General features: G+C 38.5%; 1 protein-coding gene across 1 annotated transcript; it reads right to left on the bottom strand.

Moving 5' to 3' along the window:
- Positions 1-8,921: 8,921 nt before the first annotated feature.
- On the bottom strand, positions 8,922-10,726 carry LOC143609762 (uncharacterized). Its single transcript, XM_077084429.1, has one exon. The coding sequence runs from the start codon at positions 10,724-10,726 to the stop codon at positions 9,077-9,079; it is 1,650 nt and encodes a 549-aa protein (XP_076940544.1). The 3' UTR covers positions 8,922-9,076.
- Positions 10,727-13,309: the final 2,583 nt, after the last annotated feature.

Here is a 13,309-nt window from a genome sequence, read left to right as displayed (position 1 = left end):
ATTATGTAATTTATTCAACCATATATTATATTTTTTTATATGCTGAACATATTTTTATATTTCACATTATGTTATTATTTAAATAAATTTATTTATTTTAATCCGTGTTTTACACGGGTACCTAACCTAGTTTAATTTAATAACTAATAAATAATAACACGATATTTAGTTTGGGCCATCCCCGAAAGATTCTACATATCACCATGACATGTACACGAATAATTTATTTCTATTCAAAGAAATTTCATCAGTAGACTTTAATCCTTGATGCTTGTATTCCACGTTAGGTGACATCATTACCAAACACACACTTTTATATTATAAACCACAAGCGATTTGGAAATCAAAAATAGCCAAGAACCATGAAGGATAGGTGCATGAACATCACTCGAGTTTCTAAACTTTCATATTTCGTGAATAACATCGTCGATCTCGTTCTTTTCTTTGTCAGGTCATCAACAGAAACTTCTTGTTCGTGATTTTCTTACCCAATGGGCGTATGAGATAAAGCATACATTCAGATTGCTGATGTTTCTGGCATTTAGTGGTATAGCCTTTTTTAGTAGGCAAACACTCTAAAGAAAAGAGAAGGAGAACAAAACTTTTTGGGGCAATTTTCTGATATCTTTCAAATGCAACAATTACAAGTATTTAAAGATGCATGGGAATACATGTCCACCATGCATGTTTGCATGTTCACCATGTCCCTTCCCTTATTCTTAGCCATGATCTACCACTACTTTACCCTACATGCATGCAATTAACTTGAACAATTCAACATAAACAAACTGACAAAATAAACGTGGCTTAATACTAAATGATGGTGGGCTTGACTTTTAATCCAACAATCGGTTGGGCTTCTTCCTGTCACGTATATGCCAGTTGTTAATCATTGACTGGGCCTGCTCCTGCATGTGGTTGGGCTGGGCCGTATCATCACTCTCCCCTTCAAGAACGACGTTGTCCTCATCGTCGGAAAAAAACGGAAATTGTTTTTGTAGAACACTTTTATCTTCCCACGTAGCTTCTTCCAACGGACGATTTTCCCATTGAATTAGTAATTGTTCCCCCCACTCTCCTATCTAAAATGGCCTCAGGTAAGAATGACACTGCCTCCTCAGTGAATACTTCAATATTACCCGTTTTCGAAGCTATTGTGCCAAAACTTTGCTTCAACAATGAAACATGGAAAACGGGGTGGATCTTTGACGATGGTGGCAACTCCAACTTGTAGGCAACCTTTCCAATACGTTCAAGAATTTTGTATGGTCCGAAAAATCTTCTCGAAAGCTTTTGATTTGCACGGTCGATTACAGTTTTTTGACGGTAAGGTTGAAGCTTCAAGTATACCCAATCTCCGACTTCAAACTCTTTATCCACCCGATGTTTGTTTGCTTGCTTGACCATACGTGCCCTTGCAATTTCCAAAGAAGTTTTTAAAATTGCTAAGACTTCTTGATGATTTGAGAGCGACATATCGATAGAAGCATTGGAATTGGTCCCCATAATCATGAATAGAAGTAGTTTCGTGACCATAAAGTGCTTTGAACGGTGTCATGTTGATGGAGCTGTGAAAATTAGTATTGTATGAAAATTCTGCCATATACATGTACCTTTCCCATTTAGAAGGCGTGTCAAAAACAAACGCTCGCAAATAAGCTTCAAGGCAGCGGTTAACCACTTCGGTTTGGCCGTCAGTCTGGGGGTGGTAAGCACTCGAATGCAACAATTTCGTGCCCATTTGTTTGAACAGCTCTCTCCAGAACCTGCTGACGAATGTCGGGTCTCTGTCCGACACTATGGTTTTTGGTAACCCATGCAGTTTGTAGATCTCTTTCATGAAAATTGTTGCTAAGGATACCGCGGTGTAATGAGAAGGTAAAGCAATAAAGTGTGCAAATTTAGACAAGCGGTTAATGATTACCCATATCACTGTTTTACCTTTAGATGCGGGCAAATTCGTTATGAAGTCCATCGAGATGTCATGCCAAGTGTTCTCCGGGACCGGAAGTGGTTGAAGTAAACCATAAGGTTTATGATTTGGTGACTTGATAACTTGACATATTTGACAGTTCTTGACAAAAGCTATCGCATCTTTCTTTAATCCCAGCCAAGAAAAAGAGGTTGACAACCTTTTGAAAGTGGCTGTGCTTCCAGAATGGCCGCCAACAAGAGACGAGTGAAAGTCGTGTAAAAGCCGTTCTCGAATATTACCAATGGGTGGAACCAAAATCTTCCCACTGACATAAACAAGTCCATCTTTGTAAAGATGATAAGGAAACGCTGCTGGATCCGTTGTGATCTTATCGATTAATTCAACGCCAATGGGGTTTTCTGTGAAATATTGTTTTATCTCATTTAACCAAGGTGCTGTTGCATGAGATATTGCCATCAGAGCCGGAATTTGAACTCTACTCAACGCATCGGCCACTGTATTCTCCTTTCCTGGTTTGAAGTGAATTTCAAAATCGTATCCAAGGAGTTTTGTGATCCACTTTTGTTGCTCCGGAGTATGAATTGTTTGAGTTAAAATGTGTTTAAGGCTATGGTGGTCGGTGTAGATGCGGAAACGGCTACCCAAGAGGTATTGACGCCATTTTCGAACGGATTCGGTAATAGCGTACAATTCCTTAGTGTAAGTGGATTGGGCTTGCATGGTTGGGCAAAGTTTTTTTGAAAAAAAGGCAATCGGTTTGTTGTTTTGTGAAAGTACGGCTCCAATGGCATAACCCGAGGCATCTGTGGTGAGGTCGAATGGTTGAGAAAAATCTGGAAGTGCCAATGTGATAAGGTTTTGCATGTGAGTTTTGAGGGTGTTGAAAGAGGTGTCAGCTTTATCATTCCATTCAAAATCTTTGGTTTTGAGGATGTCGGTTAGTGGTGTAGCTATGTGTGCATATTGAGGTACAAATCATCGGTAATACCCGGTAATACCTAAGAAGGCTCGCAACGTGGTAAAAGAATTTGGTTTTGGCCATTGTTGAATGGACATTATTTTTTCGGGTTCTGGTCTGACCCCCTTGCCGGATATGCGATGGCCAAGAAACGTGATATCGGTCACCCCAAAGACACATTTGGATGCCTTTGCATGGAAGTGATTGTCACGTAAAGTTTGAAAGACAAACTGTAAATGAGCATAGTGATCTTCTTTGGAGGCACTATATATCAAAATGTCATCGAAAAACACCAAGACAAACTTACGTAAAACCGAGCGAAAGAGATCATTCATAGCCGATTGGAATGTGGATGGGGCGTTTGTAAGACCGAACGGCATCACTAAGAATTCATAATGGCCATATGTGGTACGAAATGCCGTTTTGTGGATATCTTGTTGTGCCACTCGAATTTGATGATAGCCGGACCGGAGATCAATCTTGGAGAATATATTTGCACCATGAAGTTCATCCAAGAGTTCATCTATGGTGGGAATTGGGAAGCGATCACGGATTGTGACAGTGTTTAGAGCTCGGTAGTCGACGCAAAAGCGCCAAGTACCATCCTTGTTTTTTACCAATAATACCGGTGACGAAAAAGGACTTTGGCTATGGCGGATAATCCCATCACGAAGCATCTCATCAATCAATTGGGTCATTACTTCTTTCTGGAAATGAGGGTAGGGGTAAGGTTTTACATTCACCGGTTGGTTATCATTAAGTAAGGGGATATGATGGTCATGAGGCCGTGAAGGTGGTGAGGTATGTGGGATGTCGAAAACCAATTGAAATTTGGCGAGTAAGTCGGCGATGACGGTATCAGTGTGAGGAGGGAGATCGGTAGAGGATGGGGTGTTCGGAGGTGAGTCCGAAATTAAAGCATGAAGCGAAGCAATGGATCCGTGGCGGAGCATAGAAGATAAGGAACTGGAGGTTACCTGCTTGGTCATAGGCTCCCCTTTGAGGGTTGTTAGCTTGCCATTGATAGTGAAGGAGAGTTCTGGGACTGAAAAATCGGCGGTGATTGGACCAAGAGTTCCCAACCAGGAGATACCAAGAACGACATCGGCTCCGTGAACCGGAAAAACGAAGAATGGAATCTGGAAGGCTGCCTTTTGCAATTGCAATGGGACATCAGGACAGTGTCCTTGACAGTAAATGTGCTGGCCATTTCCAACCATAACAGCAAATGGTTGTAATGGTTTTGTCGATAGACCCAAGGCGTAGGCTATCCGTGGTTGTATAATATTGTGGGTACTACCACAATCAACTAAAACCGTAACTGGTTTCCCATTTATGTATCCCGTGATACGAAGGGTTTGCAAGGAGGACATACCAAAATAGGCGGCATCGGACAAGGACATAAATTGTGGAGGTGCTATGTTGTTCTCCTGCTGATCGGGTGGGTCATCTAAGGAAGCGAGCTGATCTTCATTATCTACAATCAACAAGAATTGTGGAGGAGAACATTTGTGGCCGGAAAAAAACTTTTCGGGGCACCGAAAACATAAGCCTTCTTTTTGACGTTGTTGGATAGCTTCTGGGGAGAGTTTGATGAATGGTAGAGGTTTGGGTGGTGACGGTAGGAGTGGTGGGTTGGTCGTGGTTGGGTGGTGGTGGTATTTGGTTTGGTGAGAGTGGTGGTAGTGGTGGATGACATGGAGGAGATCGGGGAAACAGGTGGTGTGGTGGAGTTTTTTGTAGAATAGGTTTTTGTGGGATAAGGTGGTTTGATTTTAAACAAATGGTTGAATTTGTCTTCAATGCGTCGGGCCAGGCCACAAGCCTCTTCAAACGAAGTGGGCCTAATGATAGCTATTTCGGCCTGTATCTCAGGTTTAAGCCCAGAAATAAAACAATTGAGTAGGGTTTGGGCCGATAGACCTGTGATACGGTTGCTCAAGCGCTCAAATTCTGTTTGGTATTCTGGCACCGTGTTTTTTTGGTGTAACTTGAATAAGGTTGCTTCATGATTATCAAACGTCGATGGACCAAATCGAAGTTCAACGGATCGTTTGAAGGCTGCCCAGGTTCCCAGCAAGCCGTTGGTTGATTGGTTTTGGTACCATGTTAACGCATCGCCAACAAAGTGAAACACGGTGAGGGTGACGCGTTCCTGTGGAGGAATTTGGTAGTATGTGAAATAATTTTCTGCTTGAAATATCCAACCCAATGGGTTTGTTCCATCGAACATTGGTAATTGAATTTTGGGTGATCTGGGGTTGCGTGGTTGAGTAAGGTTTGGGGCCGGTTTGGAGGTTTCATCGTCGTCGGATCCAGGAGCTAAATGGTTGGTTTGTTTGGTGATATGATGATGAGTCGGGCGGTGTTTTCGGTTTGGGTGTCGAGTTTGGTGTTTAGGTTGGTGGTGGCTTGGACCAATGCTGCAATCTGGGTATTAAGGTTGGCTTGAATGTTGGCTGAATTGGTGGTGATGGAAATCAATTGATTCAATTGATCAGTGGCGGTCGGCGGCAAGTCATCCGATGATGTAGTGTCTTTGCGAGGCGGCATGATGGAGGGTGTTAAGACGTGAATGAAAGCACCAAGATGGTATAGCCTTTTTTAGTAGGCAAACACTCCAAAGAAAAGAGAGGGAGAACAAGACTTTTTGGGGCAATTTTCTGATATCTTTCAAATGCAACAATTACAAGTATTTAAAGATGCAATGGAATACATGTCCACCATGCATGTTTGCATGTTCACCATGTCCCTTCCCTTATTCTTAGCCATGATCTACCACTACTTTACCCTACATGCATGCAATTAACTTCAACAATTCAACATAAACAAACTGACAAAATAAACGTGGCTTAATACTAAATGATGGTGGGCTTGACTTTTAATCCAACAATCGGTTGGGCTTCTTCCTGTCACGTATAGTCCGGTTGTTAATCATTGACTGGGCCTGCTCCTGCATGTGGTTGGGCTGGGCCGTATCACTTAGCTTGTGCATTGTAACCATATTCTTTTCAAATCAAACAAGAGATAGTGAAGAATACGAGCCTGGGTCCAATCATTTTCCCTCCACGTTAGAACTATCCATGTTATCTTACAAAGTTGATGAAGAAATATTAGATGACACTTATAGTATCACTAATATTGTAACGGGATATGATAAAGAGTTCATGCCTCGGTTAGTTCATCTAGAACTAATAGAGGGTGCCATCGAAAGCCATGAAGATTACGAAGATTTGGTCCCTTCACATAAAACTAACCGAGGGTGCCACTAGGAGCCCTTGAATTTATACTTTTAGGAATATTGGGATATGGAACGAGGAGATCTCAATGACAAGTCGTTTACTTGGAAAGTTGGAATGCTAGATCAATATGTTTAGTATTCTTTCAAAATTGAGATAAGTTAGTGCTTAGGGTTCACACACGCACGTACATGTGTGTGTATGTTTTGTAATGTGTTTGATAGATGAAGTCATTTAAAAAAAAAAACAAACTTAATATAGCTCTAGTTACATGTTTTGGAATATAAATGATGGGTTTTACATAATTATTCCTTGGTTGACAATGAAGTTTTTTAATAATGGTATTACACGGATTTAATAAGTCCAACATGTTATAAACCAATAGTTTTGATAAAGATTTGTATCTTGTAATTGTAGGGAAATGAAGAAGAAACAAGTAGTATAGGCTTGCTTTTTCTTTAAATTATTTTATAGATGTCTAATGTGTGGTTATATATCATTTTTTTTTATTTTTTTTAACGGCTACACACTCACTCATATAGCTCTACTTTAAGAAATTGTCTACTCTTATGCTAACGTTTGAACCTTGGACTTTACTTTCAAAGACAAGATCCTTTACTACCCAACTAATGTTGAAGTGACGCTATATATCATTGTTAAATGAGGCTTTTCTTTAAACTATAAAATATTTATCAAATTATTGTTAAATCTACAAATTGATTGTGTTTTTTTTAATAAATTATTGTTTAGTTTAAGCATTACCATTCGAACGAAGACTAGTTTCATTAAATACTTATGTACATCTTTTTTAATGAAAATGTAATTTATTGTATTTTAATTTTAGGGTAAATTTAAAATACAAATAGAGACAAAAATGAAAAGCGTGAGAAGGATTTTTGACCACACAAAAACCCTTAAAAATAATAATAAAAAAACCATAAGTCAAAATATAAATAAAAAACAAAAAAAATATAAAAAACTAAAATGTTTCTCCCATTCTTCCCGTTCACAAAAAAAAAGACGAAAAGACACAATGCCGAGATCAATAACAATAAAACACAATAGATTGCAAAATATAACAAAATACCGAACAAAATATAATACAATGTTGAGTAATATAACACAATATCAAGGAAAAAAAGACACAATCAATAACGAAAATAAACACAAAATACAATGATGTTTTTCACTTAACATTGTTTTATTTATTTATTTTTTTTTGAGAACGGGAAAGATGGTGAAACCATTTTGTGTTTTAACCTTTTTTGTTTTTTTATTAAATCTTGAGTTATGATTTTTTTTTATTAAGTCTTTTTTTTTTGTTGGTATGACTACAAGTTTTTCTCATCCTTTTCATTTTTATCCCCCTTTGTAGAATAACTTGACCCTTAATTTTAATTGTTTGGGTTATATATATATATATATATATATATATATATATAATTTTAATTTTATATTAAAAAGTAAAAAGAGAAACTTGAAATAAAAACAATAGATATAGGTGACCTATGTTTGCAAACACATTCTTTGGCAAATTTTGTCTAAATGTCTTGGAAGATAATCAGTGAAGTACTTACTAAACACATTCTTTGACAGATTAAACAGGTTCTACATGGCTCGGTTCACGGTTAATAATTTGAAAAACCAGGTTCAACCATTTGGAACTTGGACGCAACTGTTCAAGCCAAACCGGCCTTTTAACTTTATTATTGCGATTTCTTTTCGTTTTTTTCACTTTTGGAATATGCAGTTATGCGTAAGTACGACGTTCATACATCACCAATGATAACTACTAAAACTTAATACATTCTTAACGGTTTTGACTCCAACCGCCAAACCAAACCGTAAGAACAATACCTTGAGAGTTGAAAGACCTGCTGCACAAGGCCACTCCAAACTCTACTGTGATTTATGAACACATTCACAGAATCTGTCAGTCAAACAACTTATTCTAGAGACCCAAAATTATAATGATTTTATGATTATTTCTGAAGATGAAAGACTACATAGTGATCATAGTTTCCATACAATTCAGCTTACCTACCATGTTTTCCCCTGGATTTGAACACAGTTTCAACAACCTAGGATCTTCAAAACTGTTCTTTGACCAAAAAAAGTCAGCAAAATGCATGCAGAGACATATATTCCGAGCCAATCCAAGTTGAGCCGCTAGTGAGCTACTAAAGATAAAAGCTCAAATCCATTAGAGCTTATACAAGCCCGTGCCTAAAAATAAGCTCGTTTAATAAACAAGCCGGGGCCCGAGCTTTTCTTATCGATCTGATGATCTGAGTAGGTTACAGAGCCAAAACGAGTCCTTAATTTTACAATATTTACTTAAAAATGTAAATATAAACTTAAATATGCATATAAAATTATAATATAAATAACTTAATAATATATATTATGTTAGATATATAAATAATAACTATTTCTTACTTATATAAAAAAATTAATAAGTAAGAAATAGGCCGAGCTCGAGCTAGAAAACTACTCATGAGCTAAGCTCAAGCTTTAGAAAGAGAGCTCAAAAGGAGCTGACCTCGAGCCCTGGCTCGTCTTGTTTCATTTATTTCCTTATTTTGGGAAAATTCATAAATGATTCACAACTTGGTAAGGAGCTTTTAAAGAAGAGAGACATCATTTAATCGAGTATTTCATGGCTAAAAACATGTTCTTCAGATAAATGATTCTAAACCGCAAAAAAAGCAAAACAATTAATGCCCAAAACAAAGATTAACAAAAATCGCAAATTAGAGAAAATGATGATTTCATTGATATACTAAAAGTCCTAAACTTAACGGGTCACAACACGGTTGATGATATAGTCAAAGAAGTATGTGCAAAGCAGCCAAAAAAGCTACACTTTACAAAATCATTCTTCTGTGTACACTAATATACACCTAACAACTCTAGCATTAGTTACTAACAGGCCGACCCGTTTTACACAATCTCCCCACAGTCCATTCCCGGCCCCAACCCACATGGCGGATCATACCATTTATGATTCTCAGGGTAGAAACTGTCAACCTGCAAACCAATGAGTGGGTCGGTTTCAGTTTCATCATTCGTTACATGCTTTATTAATTTAGAATCCTCACAATCAAACCCGTTACACTTGTCACCATTTATTTGATCCCACGAACCGACATCTCCAAGTGTCGGGTCAAAACCGTCATCATCATCTTCCATTAAATCTGTACTTTGACCACCGTTCCAGTCAACCAACTCATTTTCCAAAAGAAACCCGGGTTTCGACCCATATTCTCCCAAGTTCCTAACCTTAGTCAAAACATCAAATAATTCACGAGACACCGAGTCCAAAACCTCAGGCGGAATCTTTAAAACTCTCCCTTCAAGAAGCCCGACTTCATGTTTCAACTCGTTTACTTGCTGCAAAACCGAATTCTGCATATCATTTTCATCACCTGTCCCGTAAAAAAAATCGTGATCCATCAAGAACCCGCATTTATGCCCGACAACACGATGCATAATCCTCGCGTTCCCATCTAACGGGCCGGGTTCATGCCCGGTATGAACCGCATACAACTTAAATACAGCAACCCCCTCTTCTTGATACACAAAGGTCTTATCTTTTTCATTATAATTACAAATTGGCACAATGGCCCGTATCCGAAACCCACACCCGCATCTCTTCGACGCATACGGTTCCCGTTTCAAAACCCTCGATTTCTTAACAGGTTCACCGGCTCGATGACACGCGTAATCCTTAACCTCCGCCATAAATGGCTTATACCTAATATACTTCTGTCTTATACACAATACAACTTTATATTTAGCAGCCAACTGCTTCAACTTACAAGGCACTTGTTTCGCCGGGACGTCAAACGACTCGGTATACTCAAACCGCCGCCTTTTCGACCGACCCAAACCCGACCCATTTAAACAAACGGAACACGCCGAAACACAAGCCCGAATAAAAGACTCAGGAATCCCATAAAACTTAGCACCTACAGTCCAAACCTGTTTAATCTTCTCAATAGTTTCTTTAACCCCTAAATGTTTCAAATCAGCATCACCATGAAAGCTCATTACAATATCTTGCCATTGGCTAGTATGTGACACAAACTGATTATTCAAATTATTCTTAAAACACAGGAATTCGTTACCGTGCTGGCCCGAATGGACCGTGAGCTTATCCTGTATCCGTTTCCACGCGGTTAAGTACGCGGTGTCCTCGTTTCGGTCTTTCCACACCGATTTCCAGCTTGCGAGCACCGGGGCCGGCGTGGCAGCCCTGATCTCGTCCGGGGTTGCCAAACGGCTTTCGAGAATGCATCGGATCATCAACGAGTGTGATTCGGTGTTGAATTTGTAAAATTGGGATGATATGTGAGGGTTAGGGTTTATAATTTGGGGGTTAGGGTTTGTGCCGTCGGAGGATGTGGGGCTGCCGGAATCTTCGTCGTAGTCAAATTCCGTTAGGCAGAAGTCCAACGGCGGCGGCTGTGGTGACTGGGGTTTTTTGACAATTTCCGGCAGGTTTGGGTTAATAAAAATGGACGGCTGGGATTCAGCGGTGGGATCCAGGTGGTGATGGAACAAACCCAGATGGGATTCAATTGGATTCATTATGTTGTTGAAGAAAGTTTGAAAATTGGTGGAGAATGAACAAGGGTCAGTTTAGTCTGACATGAGAGAGGATTTGATTTCAAGAATCTTGGTTTCTCTCTCTACCAAAACAAAAAAACAAAACTTTATGTGTCTAAAGGTTAAATTAGGGTATTATTGTTTAATGGGTTTGACGATGTCTTTGTTGGGTGTGTGTTGGATGATATAATATTGAGATTGGGGAAGATGGTGACGTGGAGAAGACATAGGATTGTTTGTTTTAAGGTTTTGTTTTGGTTTCATATAATCATATGCTTGTCTCACAAGTTTGCCTACTTAGATTGTTCAGGTTCAACTAGTTGTAATTTGTAAGTATTATTGGGGGTTGCTCTGTTTGAGCTTGGGTAGTTTACGTTCGTAGAGTTCGAAATTTCATTGTTGAATGCAGATCTTACGTTTTGTCGTGTTCTTACCAGACGATTACTGTGTAAATTTCCCTTCTCTTATATACATGAGAATGAGTGTCTTTCTTTGTCTACATACTTCCCTCATTGGCCTGTTACAAGCCCGTGTTTCTTTTTATCTCTAGTTAGATTGTTCTATGTGACATGTTCGTGTGATGTTTTAATTTGCTTCTTCGTATAGTTGGTGTATGTAAGTGGTTTGTATCAATTCATAGTACCAACCTATGTTTTATTGGTATGAGGCTTCCTTAATGGCGGAGTGTAATGCTTATAATATGCCTCTTTTGTTGCTAGTATATTATGACGGATTTTGATGAGTGAGATGAGGTTGGAACCTATTGTTGCTTACATAGTTTTCATTTAACTTTCTCTCCTTGTGTTACTTGTATAAATCTTTTTTGATATCTTGAGATTTGCCTCTAGAGTATGCTCCTCTCGCCTCAATTAGGCCTTTGTTGGCCCCTGATTAACTAGCACCGCTTGAAATATGTATTGATTACAGATTTGTTTAGCGAAAGCAATTTGGGAATTAAAAAATAAAAAAATGAGTTACAAAATGAAAGCCTATGAGACAAGTTTACAATGGGAACAAGTCACAAATGTAAGAAAACCACCAAAGAATAATTTTCAAGAACTTACCAGGATTATGATCTTTGACGGCAACCTTTGAATCTCTATAGTGTTCGTGTTATGTCTCTCCCTTGCTAATTAATTATCAACGTTTGTGTTTGTGTAGATGTTTGTGCCAATTTTCAAGCAATATGATATGCACATTTACATTTAGTGACCTTAACTAAGGGGTTGCATGAGGAAATAACTTTGGATACGGATCTGAAGTTGTTTTAGATCTTCTATAATTGTACGTGATTTGCTTCATTTTGGAGTATGCGTGTTACATTTGCCAAGTTACTGTTGGATTTTATGGACCGGTTCGGTAAAGTCAACGCGGCTGACCGAGTTTGACCCGTAAGAGTTACACTTTGGGCAACGAACTAAAATCCGCTTACATTGTTTAATCGGTAAATGACGAATATAACTATGACAGAATTATTATTTATAATAGTTATAAATAGTATAGTTTATTTACTAAGTAAATAAACTTGTTTGGGCTTTAAACGAGTTGGACTTTGGAGACCCGGTTAGGTTTTGATAATTATATATACTAACATATAATAATAACCTAAAAAAAAAGGAGTCTCTCGTGGAGAATAATACTGAAGCCGGCCACCACTCCAAAGAAAATGGAGCATAAGCTCCATTATAGTTGTTGGTTTTTGTTTCTTCACGTAAAGGAAACAAATCGCCACCTCCGTTCAAAGCCAAACATCACCACCGCAACACAGCCACTGCCGCCGCTTCCCCGCGCCGCCCTTTGCTGTTGTTGTTGCTTGCTGCTCCTGATCAGATACCGCTGCTACTACCGACAAAGGTTGTCGTCGCCGCTATCCGGTTACTTGTTCGTCAACTAGCGTCGTTCGTTATCCCTCGGTGTCTCGACCGGTTATTCATTAACTGAGTATATATTATCTCATCGGTAGTTAATAATATATTGCTTAATATTATCGTGCTCGTATGGTTTTGTAACCGGATCCTGTCGGGTTTAGTTTTGGTGCTGATTACTCGTTTATATTCCGCTGCGCATTTATTAATTAATAGGATTAATTATTATGTGTCACATTTATTTAACCGGGTTTAATAAATAAAATTTTGACTGATCACCACTGAAACCCTACAGTGGTATCAGAGCCTTGGTTACAACGTATGAGTCGGTACCGGTCTTTTAACCGGAATTAGAGCACAAACTTTAACTGGTTTTAAAGTTTCTGGTCTAATTAATTTTAAGGAAATTTTATATTTTGGTCAAAATTTTATTTTGTTTTGTTTGACCAAAAGTTTGTCCGAATTTTGGTTGTTTGTTATGTAATATGTAAATCTGGCCCGACTATGTTTGTGGTTGTTTGTGATGTTTTAGTTTTGGTTTTTGGTTTTGGCCATATGGATGGTTCAAATTTGTAACAGTTATGGTTTTTCCTTTATTGTATTTATTTTTGTAATATTGTATTTCATTTATAAATATTGTAATCAACGAAGACCCGAAGACAAAGACCATGGAAACTAAACGGGAATCATGAAGTCAGTG

Source organism: Bidens hawaiensis, unplaced genomic scaffold (genome assembly GCF_021521415.1).
Source record: "Bidens hawaiensis isolate Kalapana, Puna unplaced genomic scaffold, B.hawaiensis_p1.1 tig00002186_1, whole genome shotgun sequence".
Taxonomy (NCBI): domain Eukaryota; kingdom Viridiplantae; phylum Streptophyta; class Magnoliopsida; order Asterales; family Asteraceae; genus Bidens; species Bidens hawaiensis.
The sequence above is the reverse complement of the archived record's forward strand: the minus strand, read 5'-3'. Positions and strand labels throughout refer to the sequence as shown.

Bases quoted from the DNA above. Each gene is read 5' to 3' on its own strand.
- LOC143609762 (XM_077084429.1), bottom strand. From the start codon at position 10,726: ATGAATCCAATTGAATCCCATCTGGGTTTGTTCCATCACCACCTGGAT.